Here is a 20331-nt window from a genome sequence, read left to right on the forward strand (position 1 = left end):
GTGATTGAATTTAAAACACCGTCATAATGATATTCCAATTGCGAAAAAAGTTCTCACCTCGAATATTTAAAATTATGTGATAAATAAATAAAATAGCTGGTGTTTGGCCCATTGAATCATTCACTCAAATACCAAATATAAAAGGACCTTTGACAACCAACAGGATCCTATCCATATCATTTTGTTGAGGATCTTGAGGATTTGTAAATTATGTCTATTCATCGTAAATCGTGTGGTTTGTTTTTTGTCAGGTACTGTTTGTGTTTAATTTTAAATAAAAATATTTAAAATAATTTATGACCGCACGATGTACAATAAATTGACACGATTCACGGATCTCCAAGATACTCACAAAGAGAATCCGGATTCTTTTGACAAAACATCAATATCCTGAAAATTCAAGTGCACCTTTTTTGCAACATTATTAATTAAACAGTTGCTTTCTATCATCTTTCTTTGGTTTTGGGTGGAAAGTGAAGCAGTTTCGAGTGTCATTTGTTGTGGCAAGGGCTCCATCCATGTGGGATTGCTTGCTCTCAAACCAATTAGGATTGGAGTGAAAGTGTCTTACCTTTTTTGTCCTTTTCACATAATCTAACCTAATTTTATGTTGTTCACCGCTCTCAAGTGATGGTGATATTAACCACCTTGTTTGTCATCGTTAGACAAGTTTAAATTTTAAGATCTGTGTAGTTGATAGATATAAATCTCAAAATTTAAACTTATCTAACGATGATAAACAGAGTAATGATCACTCAAGAGAGATGAACAAAATTACGCTAAAAAAACTTGCATGTCCCCAACAAAAGAAAAGTTTGACAAGCTTTGTGAAATGTGACATTTTTCTAACTTTAGAAAAGATATAGAGGTCAACAAAGTGGTTGGTATTTATCTTTCACCAATTCTATCAATACGCATGCTTTGTTTGGTGGTTGTTTGGAAAGGACGTTAATATCTAAGAGAAGTGATAGAAAAAAGCAGTGTTCTAAAAAACGCCCTAGGCGGCTGCTTAGGCGCTAGGCGTCTAGCAACCGAGGTGTTTTTGGGCAAATCACGAGAAAAAATCGGGTTGGGCCTAGGCGGGCTAAACGGGCTAGGCGGTCCTAGGAGGTTTTTTATTTTTTATTTTTTATTAATTGCGTGTTTTTTTCTTTTTTGGTTTCATGGTGGCATACTTATGGAAATGGTGTTTCTAATTTGCAAATGTTGGATATACTACAAGTTCATCCAATACTTATGGAAATAGTGTACCTAATTTGCATTTTATCATTATTTTATTATTCATACAAGTATAATTTTTTTTTAGGTGTCAATATGCACTTATTTACAAGATATACAAGAAATTTACCTAAATCCGCCTAGGCCACCTAGGCGCTAGCCTACCACCCGACTAACGCCTAGCGTTTATTAGAACCTTGGAAAAAAGGAAGAACTAATGAAAATGTGTTGAAAATTTTAAGTTTTAACGAAAATAATAAAATAAAGAGTAAATTAAATAGTACCAAGATTGACTTTTTATTGTAAAAATATGGTTTTTCGTTAAAATAAACAGTACTGAAAGTTTTTTGTTATAATTTCATAGAAAAAACTGATCAATTCGTTTTACCTTTTTTTCTCAATAGACAAATTTCATTAAGATACAATTGACAAATCTCACTCACTCCATGAATAAGTTTTATGTCTTTTGCGATAAGTATTAGACATATAACGTTTTTAGTCATTTTATAAGTATTATCAAACGAGCTCATAGTTAGTATCGCTGGAAGCGGTATCTAGCAAACATGTGCGTCATTTGGCAAGTTAAAATAAAATTTTAATCAGTATTATTGAAGATGCCCAACAATTCCGATCTTTTCTCATTTTTAGAAAATTAGATTATTAAACCAATCGGCGCACTTTAAATTCTTTACAGAAAAAATGAAAGGAAAAAAATCCCCTGGTTTATCAAATGAAAAGAACGTGGGTTTGTGAGGTGTGTTGCTCTGTAGATAACAGAGCAAACGGGTGGTTTGGTTAATCTTCCTCCGGAGATTCCAATTTCTTCTTCAAAGATTCAGAAAATCCATCTTCCAAAAGCTGGGTTTCTCTCAGATTCGCCTCACGAACTCACTGCTTCGTTAAAGTAAGCTTCTTTCTCTCTCCTTTTGATTTTGTTTTCTCTCTCCTCCATCGCCAAGAAGACGAAGAGTTCCCAGCTGTTTTCACCTTCTTGCCAATGGCGGTCTGTCAAATGGGTTTTCTGCGGCTATAAGAACTTGCTTTCAATTGGGTACAGCTCAGATTTTCGATATCTTTGGAATTTCTTGGATATTATTCGCGTTTTCGGAGATATTGAGGTTTGTTCTTTGATGAGCTCTCAGTGCGTGGAGGTTGCTAACTTGCTGTTAGTATTGGGTAGAGTTTAGATTTTCGGCGTTAAAAATGGTTTCTTGCTTCTGATATGCCGTTGTTCTTGTATCTCTTGGTTGATTATCTTCTGTGATTTTTGAGGAATTTGGCTCCCCAGTTGGTTGTTGCTGCAGAAGCTGAGGTTTTTTCTGTATTTGGGACTTGCCTTATGAAACCTATTCACTGTTTTGTTCTTCTTCAGAAGTAGTATCTTTGTTATCTTCCGGATTTTGAATGCTGGGAATTCTGTTCTGTTGAATTGTGCAGCTGTTTTACTTCCACAAATCTGTGGTTGCTAGCTTAAGCATGCATTTTCATAACCGATTGTGCCGAAACAATAAAGGGTTTTGATCCTTACGTTCAAACATTTTCCCCCTTCAAAGTTGGCAAATTCTTGGTTGTGGGTTGTTGGTATTGAGAACTGAAAGAGAGGAAAGTTTCCTCGGTGGAATCTGGTTTCGAAGGGAGAGAAGATATGGACTTGTGGGTTGTTGCAGCAGCGGCAGGCGCTGGATATTTGACCAAGTATTGGCAGAACATATCCAAGAATGGGGGTACAGATGGCTTGTTAAATTTTCCTTTTGGGGATGCAAATCTTGACAAATCTGAATCCTCAAGGCACCCTTTACACAGACTAGGACACAGAAAGAAGGTCGGTGATGACGTTTCTAATGACAGCAAAAAGGCTTCAGATGCTTACTTGTCAGAAAGTTCTTGTGGGACAGAAGGGGCTTCTACTAGCGGGTATGATGGTGAAAAGCTGGGAGGCTTGGTGAAGTACAAGGATTGCAATGTACTTTCTTTATCACATATGTCACCGGAATACTCAGGAAATGAAAATGAGAATGGGGATGGGGCTTGTATAAGTCATGATATTGATGATAGTACTGGTGCCACTATGCCTAAATCTTCAAGTGGAGAAAGAGGTTCTTTTCGTGTTCCTCTGAGGAACAAAAGTTCTATTAGAACTGAGCGTTCATATGGGCATACGATTAAGCCAGTAAATTCCTTAGAGAGTTGCCTTATGGCTCAGTTATATAAAGAGCGCGCTGAAGTGGAACATGTGCTTACCCTTCCATCGCCATCGAGTCCAAGTATGAGAACATTGTTTGTGACTGATGGAAACCGAATTATCAGCAGAGCAAGTGGTGACCATTTCAGAGCTCAGATTGGGGTCGAGGAAAATAAGCTGCATAAGGAAGCCTATTTGGAAACTAATGAAAATACATGTGGGTTTCCTCCACCACCAAAACTTGGTTATTTGGATCTGCCCAGGAATACGAAAAGTAAGACTGGAAAGGGGAGGAAAGGAAAATTGAGCAGTGCCAGTAAATTGGTCAATGGAAAACACTTACATTCTGAAGGTAGTCCTCTTCTCCTATTGTAGGGGTAATTGATTTTTGGTGTAATTCTCAATACTATCCAGATGTTTCTCGATTAAAATTCCACTTCATAAGGGTAACCTATCGTCGTTTTAGACTTTAGAGGCTATTCGAGCATGTATTCTTGCTTAAATTTTTTCTTTTGTATTCTGTCCTTTCCTTGGCGTATTCAATTCCTTAGGAAATATGGTATTATATTGAAAGAGGGGAAAATGTATATTCTCTGGGGTTGTTAGGTTGCTAATCAAGGGAAAAGTCTTTTGTTTATATGTTAATGGCTCTATTAAGTTATTAAGTCCAAGAGACTAATCAAGGTCCCAAATGCATATATGACTGCAACCAATCGTAGAAGCTGAAATTTATGTTCACTCAATTTCCTGGTTGCTACTTATTTGTGTGCAGTATTTCTAACTTATCTCAGTTCATGTCCTAATGCTTTTCCCTTCATCAGGTTCACTGGATGGAGCAGTTCTTCTCTGTCTTGGGATTTCTATTGGCATAATATCTTCTTTTATAGCAAATAAAAGAGACGTTGATAAGTTGAAAGATTTGTTGAAGCAGACCGAGAACTTGGTTCAGGATCTAGAGGAGGAACTTGAAATGAAAGATTCAGTAACAGTGAAGGAAATAGCTAATGAGAATTATGGTGCACAAGATACTTGTGACAGTTCCCTTTTTTATAAGGCGCCAAATTCTTTTTCTACTGAACAGAATATGGACAAATATGATGATAAAAATTCATATGACCGGAAAGCAGAAGAGAGTTCAGAGTCGATTAGTAAAATAGAGGCAGAGCTTGAAGCTGAACTTGAGAGGTTGGGGCTAAACATGAACACTTCTATTCCGGAGAGAAGATCCATCGATGTTGCTGAGGTCAGTGTGTGTTTGTCTTTGTATTCCTATGTTTAAGCTGCACATCTTTACATTTTAGTTTTGCATTGAATCTTTATTAATTGGGTTCAAGTATCTCACTGTATTACATATCCGTTTGGCCATGTAAATGATTTTCTGTACTGAAGTTTCAGTTCTAGTATCGTGTCTTTCTAGAACATGAATGCTAATCCCATAGAACCCTTGCATTATGGGTTTTCTATATTTAAATGCACTTTTTGGCTAATGTAGTGATCTCAGCAGATTATTTAAGTGCTAACAGAGCTGATAATTTGTGCAGCTTGACCCAAACTTAATGGCAGATTTTGCTCAAGGTGAGCTGAGAGCTGACTTGGTTGGTGGGTTATCTGTTGGCCAACCCGGGTCTAACGAAGAGGCAAGCAGCACCTCTACGGATCATCACTGTGCAAACTATGCAGTTTCTCCCAGAGAGCTTAGCTTGCGTCTGCATGAAGTCATCCAATCAAGACTGGAAGAACGTGTCCAGGAGCTTGAGATGGCTCTACAAAACAGCCAAAGGAAGGTCCAAATCGCAGAGTTGAAGCACAAGGATTCTTGGAGAGACTTATCAGACAATCAGAGACATTCCGCAATCCATGAGATTACGAATTCTGCAGAAAAATGCAAAACCACAGAAGAGCCTCTAGTCATGAACTTATCGGGAGAAGCTTTAGATGCGTACAATGAGGCTTACGAAGAGTTGATGAAGATCAGTGAATCCGAAGGGGAGGATTCACCTTGTCTAATTTTTGAAACATTCAGCGCTCAGAGCCACAGTCAAACTCAAAGTGTAGAGGTGAATGGTTCCGCGGGGAATTTTGCTTTCAGTAAAGAGGAAACCACAGGTGGTGATTCACCTCGTCAAGCTTTTGAAACATTCAGGATTCAAAGCTCCGGTCAAACTCAAGGTGAACTGGTGAATGGTTCCGTGGGGGATATTGCTTTCAGTAAAGAGGAAACCATAGGTGATGATTCACCTTGTCAAGTTTTTGAAACATTCAGGCTTCAAAGACCCGGTCAAACTCAAAGTGATGGGTTAGATGGTTCTGTGAAACATTTTGGTTCCAGTAAAGAGGAAGCCGGAGGTAATGATCTCCTTTTGTTCAAGAGCAAAGCAAGTATCTCAGATGAGGAGCACATTTCCAGGGTTCGGCGTTCAAAGAATTTATCTGTCAGTGGGGAGAATAGCGATGATTCCGACTCTGAGATGGAGAAACAGTTGATAATGCAGATTGTGGAGAAGGCCAAGAAAGGTTCTCCGGTGGTCCTGAATGCACAAAGGTGGTTCCGGTCAATTGATGAGAAAGCGAGTTAAGTCAAAAGCAGGTATTAAGTTTTGCAGTGTATAGATTCATAGAAAATATGAGAATATAGAAAGAGGTTAGGTATTCATTCTATAGCTAAAGCTAATACGCCATTCGTTTGTAACGTTGTTGGTGTTTACTGATTACCGAAGCTTATCGAGGCCTTCGTTATCGAATCATCAGAAACTTTGCTCCAACATTTTCAGTTTTATGCACTCTCCCATTTCTGCCTCGCCTTCCTTGTTTCTGTCCCTTTTGCTCTCTTTTTCTCTGCGCTAAACTACTCTAATATACGGAGAGGTGGTTTCAGTCTGACGTCAGGAAGCGGCAAAAAGAGTTTCAAACTTGAGTGCAAGAGACCAACACACCAGTCTAATGTGCTTTTTGAAACCCCTTTTAAAGTTAAAAGTTTACTACTTTATCGTCTTTCTCATAGACGAATGGAAAATTAAAACTGAGTAGGAGCCATAGCCAGCTATCTTTATTCTAAGAACATTTTTTTTTTTTTAACAAACAATACCATTTATTTGGAAAACTTTAACGAAAAATTCACAGTACTGTTCATTTTAACGAAAAACTTCATTTTTACACTTAAAAATAAATCCTGATACCATTTACTTTATCCTTTATTTTGTTATTCTTGTTAAAACTCAAAGTTTTCAAACTCTTTTAATTAATTAAATTTTTTTTTATGAACAAAAGATATCATTTACACTAACGAGGAAGAAAGGGTGAATTTAACCTCATAATGAGGTAACAACAATGTGGTTCAAAATCGTTTTTGGCGAGAATCGAACCTAAGACCTTTCCTTCCTTCAACTTGGCATACATTTCAAGAGGAAGATAATGAATCAACAATTATTTCCACAATTCAAGGTCCTTCATTAACAAAGCGCACACAAACGTGCATGAAGATTGTGACAGGCAAATACTACATAAAATGAAATAAAATAGTTCAGAGAGAGGGGGAAGGGAAGATTAGATGGCTGTAACATAAACAGAAAACAATCTACTTGTAGCACTGCCGGAGAAGCAAACTAAGTTTTGCCCCCGAAATCTAATAATTATAATCAGGCCCTCTTGGCGAAGTCACCCGCGTCATTATCGTCCCTATCGTTTGCTTCCAATGGATCATCCAGGCCAAAGCCAGGTTTGTTCTCTCCAAATGGAGCATCAGGAGTGCCAAAGCTGTTGTCGCCACCAACACCGAAGTTATCACCACTACCAACACCAAAATTGTTGCTACTTCCACTGGGAGCATCGTAAGTGTTTGCACTTGGATAATTGCTAGGACTGTTGTAGCTTCCTGGACTGTTGTAGCTTCCTGGACCATATCCAGTGTTTCCTCTTCCATAGCTGTCACCTCCACCGGGTCCATAGTTACCAAATCCACCACCAGGTGCATAACTATTTTGACCATCACCGTAATTATTATAGCTGGGGCGAGGCCTTTCAGTAGCATAATTCACCCTTACTCGTCGGCCATGAAGCTCCTACAGGATTTTCAGACAAAATTTTACAGTTGCAAAGGTATATGAATAACAGTTAATATTTCATAAGACTACTATACTAATGCAATTTCATGTTACAAACACGTTTTGTCTTATTTTAATGTTTCAAAATTGAATGTATTGTTTCACCTGCTAGTGTCTAAATTTTAAATCCCAGACATTGATTCAGTACTCAAAACTACTCGTCAACGTATATAATAAACAAACGATTTCAATAAACAACTATTAACCAATAACATTTAACAAAAATAAGAAAGAACGTAACAACGAATAACTACCTGCCCATCCAAGGCCTCGAGAGCACTAGCTGCCTCCTCATTAGAAGTGAAAGTAACGAATCCAAATCCTCTTGATCTACCACTTTCACGGTCCATGATGATTCTTGCTGCAAGATTTACCAGGTCAATCAGCATCAGACATTCTTTCAAACTTTACAAACGTGTATGGATACTAATATGTGAGAATCATCATCAGAGAATGCAAATGGAATGACGGAGAGACATGACGCAACAACAGAAGTTCACAATAAAGAAAAACATAGGGATCACAAAAGAAGTGAAGCCCGCATCCACACTTCACCAAGTCTTAAGCATTCGACAGTCATCTGACCCACTTGACAATCCTGTTAAATGAAAAGCCACTGGAAGTCCAAGTACTAATTACATACCGTCTACAACTTCACCGTATTTTTGAAAAGCCTCCCTCAGACTCTGGTCATCTGTCTGGTACGAAACACCTGCATTATAAAAGCAGAGGGCATCTTAACACAAAATCAGGCAACATGAGAAGAGGGATATCATATTTGGAAATATTGAAGAATTCTGCAATCACCTCCGATGAAGAGCTTTGAGCTTCCCATGGATGACATGCATCTTATAGCTTGATGGATGGACAGTTTGAAAGAAGATACTTCAGACCTGATCTGCTTGTTTGCAGTCTGCCTAAGTATGCTCCCAATTTTACTTAAGAAAGCCATCGTAATCACCTAAAAGAAAGCACAAGCCAACAAGCTTCAATAAACAAATCTCTATCGTAACACAGCAATCATTCTGTTTAACACAAGTACCGAAAAGTGGCAGAACACTAAACATGTTAACACAAATGTCGTGATTAAATAATACATAACAAAAGACAGATTAATTAGATACCCTCACAACGATATCGAAAATAATTTCTTCATCTACTACTACTGAAACAAAACAAACCCAATAAGAACAGCAGTTCCGCACTTCAAAAGGGTTACAAAATCACAAAAAACAAATTAAATTTTCCTTGGTTCTTAAGAAAGTGCAGGGAAATGATTCAAATGAAGTTGACTTCAAAAAACCCATTTCGAAGAATCTACAAAACCAAACGAAAAATCTAAAGCAGAACACTTTATTTCCACTCGATATTCAATAAATCGAAAAACTACACCCCAAAAATTTCCCACCGCAAACACAAATAAGTTCAGCCGTTCCGCAGCATCCATGAACTCCACAAATCAAAACTTCACTTTTAAAACCCTAGAAACTACAATCACACAGAGGCAGATAAATCCACATACGGATCGTATACAAAACCCCCACATGCAAATATCAAAAACCCCAAATCCCTTCGAAAAATTCAACAAAAACCCGAATCGAAAAGCAATGAGAAAGGGAAACAGAAACCAAATCAAACGGAGATATCGAAATCATCAGAAGCATAACAACAACATACGTAAGATCGGAGCGAAGGGTCGCCGGAGATTTACCTTGTCCGATTCTCACTCCGTCACTCTGCTCTCGGGGGACCGACTAAAACCCTAAGGTTTTTGATTTCGAATAGGGTTTATGTGGAATATGGGAGGAGTCGGATATATGGAGAGCTCTGGGAGATCTGATCCGTCGAGTTTGGGGCCGAATTAACAGCCGTTGGATTAGAGGCATGACGTAGATGGTTTGTGGATATTTACTGGGCGGTACTTCCTCCACGTGGGACGTTTATATTGGGTTGTTATATGGTTTCTGGGACGGCCAGGCAAGCTATCTTGAGAGACGATCCCTCCGAGATCCTCAAATCACATTCGTTCATCTTACATTGTGCGACTAGTTTTAATCAGATTCTGTTTATATTCAATTTTAAATAATAAAAAATCACAATGATTTTTTATTGCACAATGTACGATAAACGGATGTGATTTGAGGATCCCGAGATCCTTCCAAAGGGAGCCGGATCCCCTATGGCCCAAAAGGAACTGAGCTCAATGATCAAATGATCAGGGAAATAGAAATTTGATCCAACAGTTACAATTATTATAACTTTTAGAGAGTCTTCTGTGTGTAACTTTAAATCAAATTTCAATGACCCGAATCATTTGATGAGTTATATCAATTTCTTTGAGTCCCAAAAAAATCTGATTCTCTCACAAAAAAAATCCGACGAGATTCCTCCCTCAGCTATCTTTTAAAGAACCTCAAAATATCTGTTTATATGTGGACGAAGCCCAAATTAACCGCAGGCCATTTATTTTTTATATGTTTTTTTATGTCAAAGTACAATTGTAACACGCAGAGGGCCACGTAATAATTTTGACGACTTTTATATCAATTTTAATGTGATACACGAGTTAAGTTTCAAAATAATCAAAAAAAAAATTAAAAGATTAAGTAGGTTTTAAATGTAATTTAGCATATGAGGTAATCATATTTTTAAGTACTTTAGTGTTTGACTTTGTATTGTTAAAAATTTTTTTTTTAACCTTTTCACTCATTTGCATTTTAATGTTTTTGCGTGACACGTGATCAAACAGGCCTCCTTTATCTTTTAAAATTGACGTAAAATTCTCATTCTAATATTTGCCAATAAAATCAAGTAATCACAAGAAAATTGGTAAAATATTAATGTCATCGTTTGAAAAAAGGTCGCGCTATTCATACGTTTATGTTTATTCTTGTACCTACAAAATTGATGGGCAAAAATTAACAATAGTGTATATGAAGTAAAAAAACGGTGATAGTATTTCCTTTTTAAAAATGGTTAATTTATTCGATCCGACGATCGAAAATTAAAAAAGTGTATGAAAAGTTAAAATAAGTGTGGATATCATATTCTTTAAAATGATAATAATAATAATAATAATAAAGGTCAAAGAGATGTGCGGCTAAGATTATTTCCCCAACGCCATCGGCCAGTCCAAGCAGTTCTTTCACCAAAACACCTGCGAAACATTTCTCAGCCTTCGACCAAATCTCAAATCCAAAATCCCAAAATCCGCCCCAAGATCCGAAATTGATCCGATTGTCGAACACCCAATGGCCCAAAACCCAAGACCCACCACAGTTCTCGAATCCCTGGGCGAAGAACTGATCAGAATCATCACTCCGGTCTCCGTCTGTATGCTGCTGGTGGTGCTTCTGGTCACTGTCCTCACCGACGACGCTTCATCCTCGTCGGAGAGGGTGACGTCAATCGCCACCATTGCGTACGACGAGACCGCCTCGGACTCCTCCTGGGACAAATTCGTAGGTGCCCTCTTAAACTCCCTCGTTTTTGTCGCCGTCGTCACTGCCGTCACATTCGTTTTGGTGCTCCTTTTTTACCTCAGATGCACCAGGTTCCTCAAAATCTACATGGGTTTTTCGTCTTTTGTTGTTCTGGGATTCATGGGCGGAGAAATCGCCCTGTTTCTGATTCAGGACTTTAATGTTCCGGTCGATTCGATTACGTTTGTTTTGGTGTTGTTCAATTTTGCTGTTGTTGGGGTTTTGGCGGTGTTCATGTCGAAAATGGCGATTTTCGTGACGCAGGGGTATTTGGTTGTGATTGGAATGCTGGTTGCTTATTGGTTTACGTTGTTGCCTGAGTGGACAACTTGGGTGCTGTTGGTTGCCATGGCATTGTATGATCTTGCCGCGGTTTTGTTGCCGGTCGGGCCGTTGAGGTTATTGGTGGAGCTGGCAATCTCTAGGGATGAGGAGATTCCGGCTCTCGTTTACGAGGCCAGGCCCGTGACTCCTCATGATTCTCAGGGTCCTGTGGGTGAGAGGAGGGTTTGGAGAGATAGGAGAAATGAGAATTCGAGTATTGGGAATGAGAATCCGAATTCAAATTCGAATCTTGGTGAGTTCGGCAATGTTGATAATGATTCGAGTTTGGTTAGAGCCGAAGAGGGGCGGATTCCAGAGAGGGATCAAGAGCTATCTGCCCCATTACTTGAGCGTGTAGCGAATGTTCAGCCTTGCAGGCAGGAAGATGTTGCGGCGAGTGAAAGTTTGCTGCTTGAGGGCATCGGATTGGGGTCCTCCGGTTCAATCAAGCTGGGATTGGGAGACTTCATCTTCTACAGTGTTTTAGTCGGGAGGGCGGCAATGTATGATTTTATGACGGTGTATGCGTGTTATCTTGCCATCATAGGTGGCCTTGGAGTGACTCTGATACTGTTAGCTGTGTATCAGAAAGCTTTGCCAGCTCTTCCCGTGTCAATAATGCTCGGCGTACTGTTTTATGTATTGACACGGCTCTTACTCGAAGTTTTCGTTGTACAATGTTCATTGAACCTCATTATGTTCTAGAAGTGGAACTTTTATAGCCAAAGATTGATAGGCGGCTGCAGAAAGTATATGAAGCATCGGAGCATACTGCGTGACACCGATGATTTCTCGTTGCAACCGGTATATTTCTTTTCTGTGAACTGGTTGCACGTCTGGAATCTATATTGTTTCGTAAAGTTCATTTCAAATAGGGTTAGATTGTGATTTTGAACATCCATTGGAGTCCAACATCTGCAAAGTTGGGAGGAGGGAGGATGCCGTATGGATCGGAGCCTTGAAGGAAGCCGGAAGGCCTACATTTATTTGTTTGTACCAGTAAAATCAAATCTTTGATTGTTTGTTTCAGCTGGATTCAGTTGCATATCGAAAGGTATTGGATTCTCCACGTCCCCTGTATCGATGTTTATGTTGATATTAATCTCGAGCTTTCTTGTGTATATATGAAATTTTCATTCCAAATAGGCTTAATGCTTCGTATGAGCACATCAAGTTCAAGTCCTCACACGAGAACTTATCAGTGGGTCACCCATTCTGGAGATGCTCTGGCCCTTTTCTCACATAACTTCAGAGTTCCTACGGAACCCGAAGCGACTGAGCTCCCAAAAGGTTTCGTCCTAGGTAGACATAAGAATATACATATAAGGCTTACAAGTTACAAGCATTCTACCTAGCACATAATAAACAAAATAAACCCTAAATTGAATTTGTCCTCGTATTAAAATGACCACGCACATTACTCTTTCGAGGACAAGAACATAGCCAGAACAGAGTTTGATCGTTCAGAACATCATCGGAATGACCAACATTAACATTAAGAAGTTTGTGGCACGGCGAAAGTTCCGTGAAAAGTAGGTTTTATGATTGTTTTTGTATGACTTTGAAAAACCGACTAAAAACCATGAGTAATTTTTTCGAATTGTTTTTGTGAAGCACCCGATTGTCGGATTTTGCCAAAACCTTTTTCTTGCGGGAAAATAGTTTGCGCTATTGGGAAGTGGTCTTACTATTTATCTTTCCGCATAAGCATTGTTTAGTGAATTTTTGGACTAAAAAACATAAAAATCAACTTTAGGGCGACCGTTACACTCAAAATATTTCCCTATACGACGTCGTTAAAGGGGATATAGTTGTGTCTACTTGCCCTAACTCCGACGAGGATGAAAAGGCTTAACCCACTCCCCTTCCCCTTAGTGTAGATAATATTTTTTGTTTTAAAAAAAATAAAAAAAACTCCGACGAGGACGAAAAGGGAAAATACAGCCTTGGATTGCAAGAAATTAGTAAAGATGAGGACGCGCAATGGAAAGTAGAGAGAGAAAGAAACCCCTACGTCTAAGCAGGGCCTTATAATTTTCATCTGGTTTCTTTCTCATCCCCTCTGTCCATTTCATTTTTCGGTTTTGTTTTTTCGTTTTTTGATTTTGTTATTTTCTCGAATTTTCAGTCTTACCCCCCGTTACTCATAGGTTGCCGTCGACGCGAAACTGAGGCGGCAGATTTTCAGGCCGGTAAGGAATCATCATCGATTTTCCGAAGGGCGGAAGGTTGGCAGTGTCTCTGAGGGCACGTTCATTGGCATTTGGTTTTGCATGTAAGTTTGGTTATTTCTAATGTGTGTGTTTCTCATTTGATATTATGAGTCTTGTTATACAATCACAAATATTCAAATTTCATGAACGACAATTGTTGAGATCTTTCCTTTAATCATGTTGAGCATACAATTGGAATTTTCAATTCGGAACACGTGTATGAATTTATTTGAATCTTAGGGGGCAACGATCTTAGAATGCATTGTGATTTATGTTTCATATCGAATCAATGAATTCAAGGTTTTATGTCCATAAAAGAAGAACGAAAACTAAAATCAAAATGGTTATTAGGCGAGCTTGCCTTTTTCGCACAATTTGAGTGGCAAATATCATGAAGAAGCTCTTCATGATCATTCATTCCATATGAAATTCAGTCCCTTTAACTTTCGATTAGGTTCTTTGAGATTTTTAACGTATAACAGCGGATTGGTAACCTTATGTTTCTGTTTCGTTTTTGGATTCACAGGAATCCGATGGTTTTGGACTGCCGGAGGCAGAACCAAGACAATTTTTAGTTATGGAATCTGCAGATGATAGAACAAGGTTAAGCCCTGCAGCTACAACTCCATGTGAAGTTGATACCGCGGCCAAAGGATTAGGCAGCGGACCAGGCAGATTAGGCTTGTCCGATCAGTTGAATGAGTTGAGGACGGATCCAATTACCGCTCTAGGAGAAGCTAATATTTCTACTGTAGGAGAAAGTTTAAGTAACTCTCAGGTATCTGATTGTAATGAAGCCTTTGAATTGGGTGCAAATGCAACCAGCGCCGAGGATTTTGCTGCCTGCGCGGCCACAGATGCTTCGCAGAATGTGCAACCTAGTGATAGACTAGAAGGATCACATTCTCAACCAGCAGATGATGCAAACGATTCAGCAACACAGTCTCCGCCTACACAGATGATGGAGCGGCCAGGCGACCCTGCCTCCTCACCGTATAGGATTCCAGATTATGTGTTTGCTAGGAACAAATCAACAGCCCCATTGGAATGGAGCACTGAATCCAATGAGTCCTTGTTCAGCATTCAGATGGGAAATACGAGTTTTACCAGAGACCAGTTTAACTGGTTGTGTAAATCTGGTGAATTGGGTTTACCTGAGGTAAATTACTTGCCTGGTAGTCCATGCAACATTGACTTCACAAGCAACCAGCCTCCGGCTAAGCAAACGGCGCAATCAGCGGAGAATGCTTCCAATAAGTTAAGCACGGTGGTGGAGGAGCCGAGTCTGAGGGTAACAGAAGAGAAAGCTGCGGAAACCATGAGAGAAGTTCTAAGGGAAAATGCAGTGAATCATGAGAGAGAGAAGTCAACCACCGCCCGCGAGGGCGGCAAGCATCACTCGGCTCGCCTCTCTCATGCTTCGGATGGAAGTACAAGATCTTTTGCATTCCCAATGTAAGTTGCTGGCTTCCCATCTTAGCAAAATTTAAGGTTAAAACATGTTTTTGATCAATGTAGTGTTCACAGAAGTTACACTTGCCACTGCAGTTTCAGTTGCGTCGAATCAGGTCCTTGTAGTTTGCAAACTGTTCCGACGACGTTTGTCAACTTACGTTGATTTCTTGTGTCGCGTATGTGACGGATTGGGACAAGAAATTAACGAAAGTTGATGAGCGTCCTCGTGTTGGAACAAGTTGCAAACTACAGGGACCAAACGACGCAGTCCACAATACCGGGACAATGTAGAACGTTATCAAAGCTACAAGGACTGAAATCGTGTTTCAGACAATGGCGGAAATAGCCTTAAGTGCGCCGTTCGAACAATCTCACCAGAACAAAACCCTACTTGCAACTACGTACTTTTGCACGTTTGCATGTTTGAGCAAACATCTGAACCTTGTTTTTGTTCCATGAAGATTGTTAGGGGACATAAATGTTTCGCTACGGGGAGAAGGAACGAGACACAAGCACCAATCGGGGTCAAAGCGAACGTCGCAGCGAGAATCGCAGCCGCAAACGCCGGAAGAAACACCGAATGCGTCGTCTCCGCCCTCAAAACCAACCCCAATTGTACCCAAGTGCGGCTGGGGGCTGTCTTGCTTCTCTTGTTGCCCATCGTGCTGTACTTAGAAAAAGTTCTTAACATTTTCTCTCCTTGGAGTAGTATGTGAGGTTAATATGTTTTTTTTTCTTTTCATAATTTATATTAGATTAATTAAATTAATTATTTAGCTATTTCCAATAGGGAATCTAAATATTTGATCCATGGTAATGCAAGGCGTCGCCATTTTCCATTTTGTTGTGTTCTTTTATTGTAATTATTAGGAGGAACGGAGCGGAGTTGGGGAGTTCGAAACTATTACAATAATTTAGGAGATAAGGATTTTTGAACTCGTGACGCAAGGATAAAAACTCAACACTCTGCTTACTAGCATATTGGAATTGGACCACATGTTCATAACATCAGTGTTTAAAATATTGATATAGGACTAGTTGTTTTCGACGGAAATTTTGATTGAGTATATCAACTTATTTAGATTTAATCAAAATTAGAGCAAAATTTCTCAAAAAAAATCAAAAGTTTGAAATTTGCAGTGTTCTGGAAAAATTTATGTAGTTAATTGGTCAATATCATCAATATTTATTGAAATTTTCTATTTGTATTTCTCCTCATTTCCATATACCCTTGATTTTTTGAATATTCCAAAAAAAATATTGACAATTTATTGGATAAAATGATTAACGGTAGAAAAATTCAGGGGGCCACTTCCATTAACTTTCATTGACAGAAATCAAAGTGAAAAATTATGTCAATTTCAAAGATCATTTTAACTAAAACGTGAAACTCGAATAATGTTGTGAATCTAGTTGTTTACAAGGCCCGCAGTTTTATAGTCCAACTCCAATCCAAAGCCGTTAGCCCAAAAACAATGGGAGGATAAAATGGTAAAAGAACGAAACGAAATCGAAAGCGCGAGGGCGCCAGGTCAACAAAAGTCAAACCAAAAAACCCACCAAAGCTAAATTTCGCGCCAAAAAAAGTGGAAAAAAGATTTTAAAAAATCACAAAAATCTCCCGCCGAAATAAAAACCCCTTAAAAACTCACAACGCACACAGAGACTCTCATATCGTATCTCTCCACCTCCATCCACCTCCATCATTTCTAGAGAGAGAAACAAGAGAGAGAGAGAGAGAGAGAATGGCAAAGTTAATGCCGACCCCAGATGCGATTTCGACCGTCTTGGCGAACAAGTCGCCGGACGAGTCGGTTGAGCTGCCGGAGATAGTGGTCCAGGTCTCCGATCTCACCCCTAGGGGAAAATCTTACATGTGAGCTTTGCTTTCTCTGTTTGTTCTTCTCTTTTCTCGCTTTCTTTTCTTTGTGGGGTTTTATTTAGAGTTTTCAAGAAACCCTTTTTAGATCTAGATCTGGTTGCTGTCTTCAATTTTTTTCGAATTTAGGTTTTGGGTTTTGTAAAATGATTATTGGTTAGTTTGGAATGTGGAAATTTCGCGTGTGATCGAACTTTTGTGTTTGTAATATGGTGTTCTAGGTTTACTGCTACTGATGGAAATGCGAAGCTAAAGGGGATGCTTTCCTCGCGGCTGGGTCCCCAGGTCACATCTGGGGAGATTCAGAATCTGGGTCTCATTCGCGTTCTCGGTTATTCTGTTAATTTCAATTCAAACTTATCCGAAAAGTAAGCTTTTCACTTTGATTCCCTATCTCTCTCCGTCGGTTGAAATATTGTGAAGGAAGTGTTGATGTTTTTGTTTTGCTGTTTTCAGTTATCTGCTTGTAACAAAATGTGATGTGGTTTCGGCTGCACTTGAGGCGGAGGTGAAAAATGAGGTGAAAAAGGAAGATGTTGGGATTATTTTGAAGCCCAAGCAAGAAATGGTTTCGAAATCTGCTGCTCAAATTGTGAATGAGCAGGCTGGGAAGTAAGTGGTTTTGTTTTGCTGCCAATCAGCTGTGACTGTGTAATTGAATTTATGAGTGTGTGTTGATAGTTTGATTTTGTATGAATTGATTTCAGTATGGCTCCGTCTGCGAGAATGGCTATGACACGAAGGGTTCACCCGCTTGTTTCCTTGAACCCTTACCAAGGAAATTGGACCATAAAGGTTCGTGTTACAAACAAGGGTACGATGCGTACATACAAGAATGCTAGAGGTGAAGGTTGCGTCTTCAATGTGGAGTTAACAGATGAAGATGTAAGCCAAAGACACTTTTTTTTTGTTGGCATTCTTCCAGTTTCCCAATTCTAATTGCTTAATGTAGACGGTGTGGTGGTTCTTATGTAATGTAAATTTGTTTGTGTTTGTTTAGGGAACACAAATTCAAGCAACAATGTTTAATGAAGCTGCAAAGAAGTTCTTTGAAAAGTTTGAGTTAGGAAAGGTTTATTACATTTCAAAGGGGTCTCTGAGGGTTGCTAACAAGCAGTTTAAGACAGTGCAAAATGATTATGAAATGACATTAAATGAGTATTCTGAGGTGGAAGAAGCTAGCAATGAAGCGGCCTTTGTTCCCGAAACAAAATTCAATTTTGTTCCAGTTGATATGTTAGGTCCCCATGTTAATGGAAAGGAGCTTGTGGGTAAGCAACCCACTCCCAGAATCTGTTTTCGATGTGTGTTGTCTGTTTTCTCAATTACTCATATCTGATTTATTTCCCAGATGTTATTGGAGTTGTTCAAAATGTGTCTCCTACAATGAGCATTAGAAGGAAGATCGACAATGAGAGTATTCCAAAGCGTGATATCACCATTGCTGATGATACGTAAGCTTACAACACTTGTCGAGTAACTGACTACACTTTTCCATATGTTAATGCTGTGTATTGAAACAATTTGTATTTGAACTGCAGGAAGAAGACTGTTGTGGTTGCTTTGTGGGGTGAGCTTGCAACTAGTGTAGGCCAGCAATTGCTTGACATTGCTGATCAATCTCCCATAGTCGCTATCAAGTCCCTCAAAGTTGGAGACTTCCAAGGTAGCCTAAAAGTTCATACAATAACATCGCGAGGAATTTATGCATTCTTGAAAAATAAACAACTATCAAAGTTCCTGTTTTTTATGTACTCTTTTATATATTGTTGCAGGTGTATCATTGTCAACACTGAGCAAGAGCACAATATTGGTAAATCCAGAATCACCTGAGGCAAAGAAGTTGCGGTCCTGGTAAGTTATTCTTCATCAGGATTTTACCGTAACTTTATCTCCATATGATTAAGTTTTCTCATAGCTGAATAATGGTAAAATTGACTTAATTGGCAGGTATGATTCTGAAGGTAAAGGTGCTTCATTGGCCTCTGTTGGCTCTGGTATGAGTCCATCAGCCAAGAGTGGAGGAAGGTCCATGTACTCTGACAGAGTCACCCTGTCTCATATATCTGAGGACCCATCCTTGGGTGAGGATAAGGTATATTTACAATATCCACAGCTCTTAATTGCATAAGAATCTTCAGTTAAGTAAATTTTGCAGTCTCAAAACTAATTAGTGTATTGTGATTGAACTGAATATTTTGTTTTGGTCATATGCAGCCTGTGTTTTTCAGTGTTAAAGCGTTCATAAGTTCGATCAGGCCTGATCAGGCAATGTGGTACCGTGCTTGCAAAACTTGCAACAAGAAGGTGACTGAAGCTATTGGTTCTGGATACTGGTGTGAAGGGTGCCAGAAAAATGATGAAGAATGCAGTTTAAGGTAAATTACAGTTCGATATTTCATCATAAGGATGCTATTGGTGTTTGAATACAGATTTCCAACTTCTCACATATCCATTTTGTTCTCTTTCCAGGTATATATCAGTTGCAAGAGTTACTGATGTAAGTGGGGAAACATATCTTTCTCTATTCAACGACGAAGCTGAGAGGGTCATCGGGTGCTCTGCAGATGAACTGGACAAATTGAAATCACAGGTATATGTTTACAATTCACTTCAAAGTGCTTATTACACATGATTAACAAAACCATGAAAAATTAGCAGCTGGTTTCTAGTTTTTGAATCCTTTACATTTTGTTTCAGGACGGAGACGAGAATGAATTCCAACAAAAACTGAAAGAAGCAACTTGGGTTCCTCATCTTTTTAGGGTCAGTGTTACTCTGAATGAGTACAATAACGAGAAGCGGAAGAGGATAACTGCCAGGGCAGTCGCTCCAGTTGATTTTGCTGCTGAATCGAGGTTTTTGCTTGAAGAGATATCGAAGATGAAGGCCTCATAAGTTAATGGTGTAGAAGGATGGTGAAGAATGAAAATGGTGTCTAGGCAGATGCAACTTTAATCTCTCTGATTTAGGGTTCTGTATGTTTGGGGAAGGGCAGTTGGGATTAATTGCAGATGTTGGTTCTAAAAGCCATGAGAAATGCCTGATAGTGTTGATCTAGTTGTATAAATGCACTTCTTTTATAATGCTTTATTCCTTTGTGTGATTCACATTTTTCTATGGATGCTGATAAGTTGACTGAATGATTTACTGATGGCAATTTAACCTGTCAAATCTGATCCTCGCAAGTGATTGATTCGAATGTTTGGTTTTGGGCATAAAATTTTGGGTACTTTACAGTGATGGGTAATCGTCGGGTAAATTTTTTTATTTTGGGTTTGGTTATGGTTATTAGGCCTACTGACGCTCCGGTTCGAAGATATGATTACGGGATAGAGGTTCAGAGCCGATGGGGTAGAGGAAGACTTAGAAAAACTTTGGAAGAGACCTTAGGAAAAGACTTAGAGTACTTGGATCTAACGGAGGACATGACACAAAACCGAGAGCAAAGACGTTCTAGGATTCATATAGCTGACCC

At 39.1% G+C, this 20331-nt stretch overlaps 5 protein-coding genes across 7 annotated transcripts; 4 read left to right on the forward strand and 1 right to left on the reverse strand.

Moving 5' to 3' along the window:
- The first annotated feature begins 1899 nt into the window (after positions 1–1899).
- Positions 1900–6198, forward strand: LOC126599742 (uncharacterized). The gene is made up of 3 exons (XM_050266165.1): positions 1900–3752; positions 4222–4643; positions 4942–6198. Exons 1-3 carry the CDS (start codon positions 2864–2866, stop codon positions 5974–5976), a joined length of 2346 nt encoding a protein of 781 aa, XP_050122122.1. The 5' UTR covers positions 1900–2863; the 3' UTR covers positions 5977–6198.
- Positions 6199–6809: 611 nt separating this feature from the next.
- Positions 6810–9347, reverse strand: LOC126599753 (glycine-rich RNA-binding protein 4, mitochondrial-like). 2 transcript variants are annotated; one of them, XM_050266184.1, is made up of 5 exons: positions 9212–9347; positions 8308–8461; positions 8144–8212; positions 7755–7861; positions 6810–7458 (listed from the first exon to the last, which is right to left on the reverse strand). In XM_050266184.1, exons 2-5 carry the CDS (start codon positions 8450–8452, stop codon positions 7036–7038), a joined length of 744 nt encoding a protein of 247 aa, XP_050122141.1. In that variant the 5' UTR covers positions 8453–8461; positions 9212–9347; the 3' UTR covers positions 6810–7035. The 2 variants fall into 2 exon arrangements, with proteins under 2 accessions (XP_050122141.1, XP_050122142.1); XM_050266185.1 differs by having other exon boundaries at positions 9178–9282.
- Positions 9348–10599: 1252 nt separating this feature from the next.
- Positions 10600–12449, forward strand: LOC126599747 (presenilin-like protein At2g29900). The gene has a single exon (XM_050266174.1). The coding sequence runs from the start codon at positions 10752–10754 to the stop codon at positions 12009–12011; it is 1260 nt and encodes a 419-aa protein (XP_050122131.1). The 5' UTR covers positions 10600–10751; the 3' UTR covers positions 12012–12449.
- Positions 12450–13462: 1013 nt separating this feature from the next.
- Positions 13463–15813, forward strand: LOC126599750 (uncharacterized). Of its 2 annotated transcripts, none has more exons than XM_050266178.1 (3): positions 13463–13581; positions 14046–14974; positions 15436–15813. In XM_050266178.1, exons 2-3 carry the CDS (start codon positions 14097–14099, stop codon positions 15647–15649), a joined length of 1092 nt encoding a protein of 363 aa, XP_050122135.1. In that variant the 5' UTR covers positions 13463–13581; positions 14046–14096; the 3' UTR covers positions 15650–15813. The 2 variants fall into 2 exon arrangements, with proteins under 2 accessions (XP_050122135.1, XP_050122137.1); XM_050266180.1 differs by having other exon boundaries at positions 15068–15554.
- Positions 15814–16653: 840 nt separating this feature from the next.
- On the forward strand, positions 16654–19996 carry LOC126599745 (replication protein A 70 kDa DNA-binding subunit B-like). The gene is made up of 12 exons (XM_050266167.1): positions 16654–16850; positions 17075–17221; positions 17310–17465; positions 17561–17738; positions 17854–18124; positions 18205–18307; positions 18395–18519; positions 18629–18707; positions 18804–18948; positions 19071–19231; positions 19326–19446; positions 19554–19996. The coding sequence occupies exons 1-12, from the start codon at positions 16720–16722 to the stop codon at positions 19749–19751; spliced, it is 1815 nt and encodes a 604-aa protein (XP_050122124.1). The 5' UTR covers positions 16654–16719; the 3' UTR covers positions 19752–19996.
- The last annotated feature ends 335 nt before the right edge of the window (positions 19997–20331 follow it).

Source organism: Malus sylvestris, chromosome 14 (assembly GCF_916048215.2).
Source record: "Malus sylvestris chromosome 14, drMalSylv7.2, whole genome shotgun sequence".
Classification (NCBI taxonomy): domain Eukaryota; kingdom Viridiplantae; phylum Streptophyta; class Magnoliopsida; order Rosales; family Rosaceae; genus Malus; species Malus sylvestris.

What these genes read in the sequence shown, in the direction of transcription:
- LOC126599742 (XM_050266165.1), top strand. Translation starts at nt 2,864, where the DNA reads ATGGACTTGTGGGTTGTTGCAGCAGCGGCAGGCGCTGGATATTTGACC. An exon ending in AAAACACTTACATTCTGAAG is followed by an intron (nt 3,753 to 4,221) that starts GTAGTCCTCTTC and finishes TCCCTTCATCAG; the next exon opens with GTTCACTGGATGGAGCAGTT. An exon ending in GATCCATCGATGTTGCTGAG is followed by an intron (nt 4,644 to 4,941) that starts GTCAGTGTGTGT and finishes TAATTTGTGCAG; the next exon opens with CTTGACCCAAACTTAATGGC.
- LOC126599753 (XM_050266184.1), bottom strand. Translation starts at nt 8,452, where the DNA reads ATGGCTTTCTTAAGTAAAATTGGGAGCATACTTAGGCAGACTGCAAAC. An exon ending in CTCAAAGCTCTTCATCGGAG is followed by an intron (nt 8,213 to 8,307) that starts GTGATTGCAGAA and finishes TTTATAATGCAG; the next exon opens with GTGTTTCGTACCAGACAGAT. An exon ending in ATACGGTGAAGTTGTAGACG is followed by an intron (nt 7,862 to 8,143) that starts GTATGTAATTAG and finishes TAAATCTTGCAG; the next exon opens with CAAGAATCATCATGGACCGT.
- LOC126599747 (XM_050266174.1), top strand. Translation starts at nt 10,752, where the DNA reads ATGGCCCAAAACCCAAGACCCACCACAGTTCTCGAATCCCTGGGCGAA.
- LOC126599750 (XM_050266178.1), top strand. Translation starts at nt 14,097, where the DNA reads ATGGAATCTGCAGATGATAGAACAAGGTTAAGCCCTGCAGCTACAACT. An exon ending in AGATCTTTTGCATTCCCAAT is followed by an intron (nt 14,975 to 15,435) that starts GTAAGTTGCTGG and finishes TGTTCCATGAAG; the next exon opens with ATTGTTAGGGGACATAAATG.
- LOC126599745 (XM_050266167.1), top strand. Translation starts at nt 16,720, where the DNA reads ATGGCAAAGTTAATGCCGACCCCAGATGCGATTTCGACCGTCTTGGCG. An exon ending in AATTCAAACTTATCCGAAAA is followed by an intron (nt 17,222 to 17,309) that starts GTAAGCTTTTCA and finishes TGCTGTTTTCAG; the next exon opens with TTATCTGCTTGTAACAAAAT. An exon ending in TGGAGTTAACAGATGAAGAT is followed by an intron (nt 17,739 to 17,853) that starts GTAAGCCAAAGA and finishes GTGTTTGTTTAG; the next exon opens with GGAACACAAATTCAAGCAAC.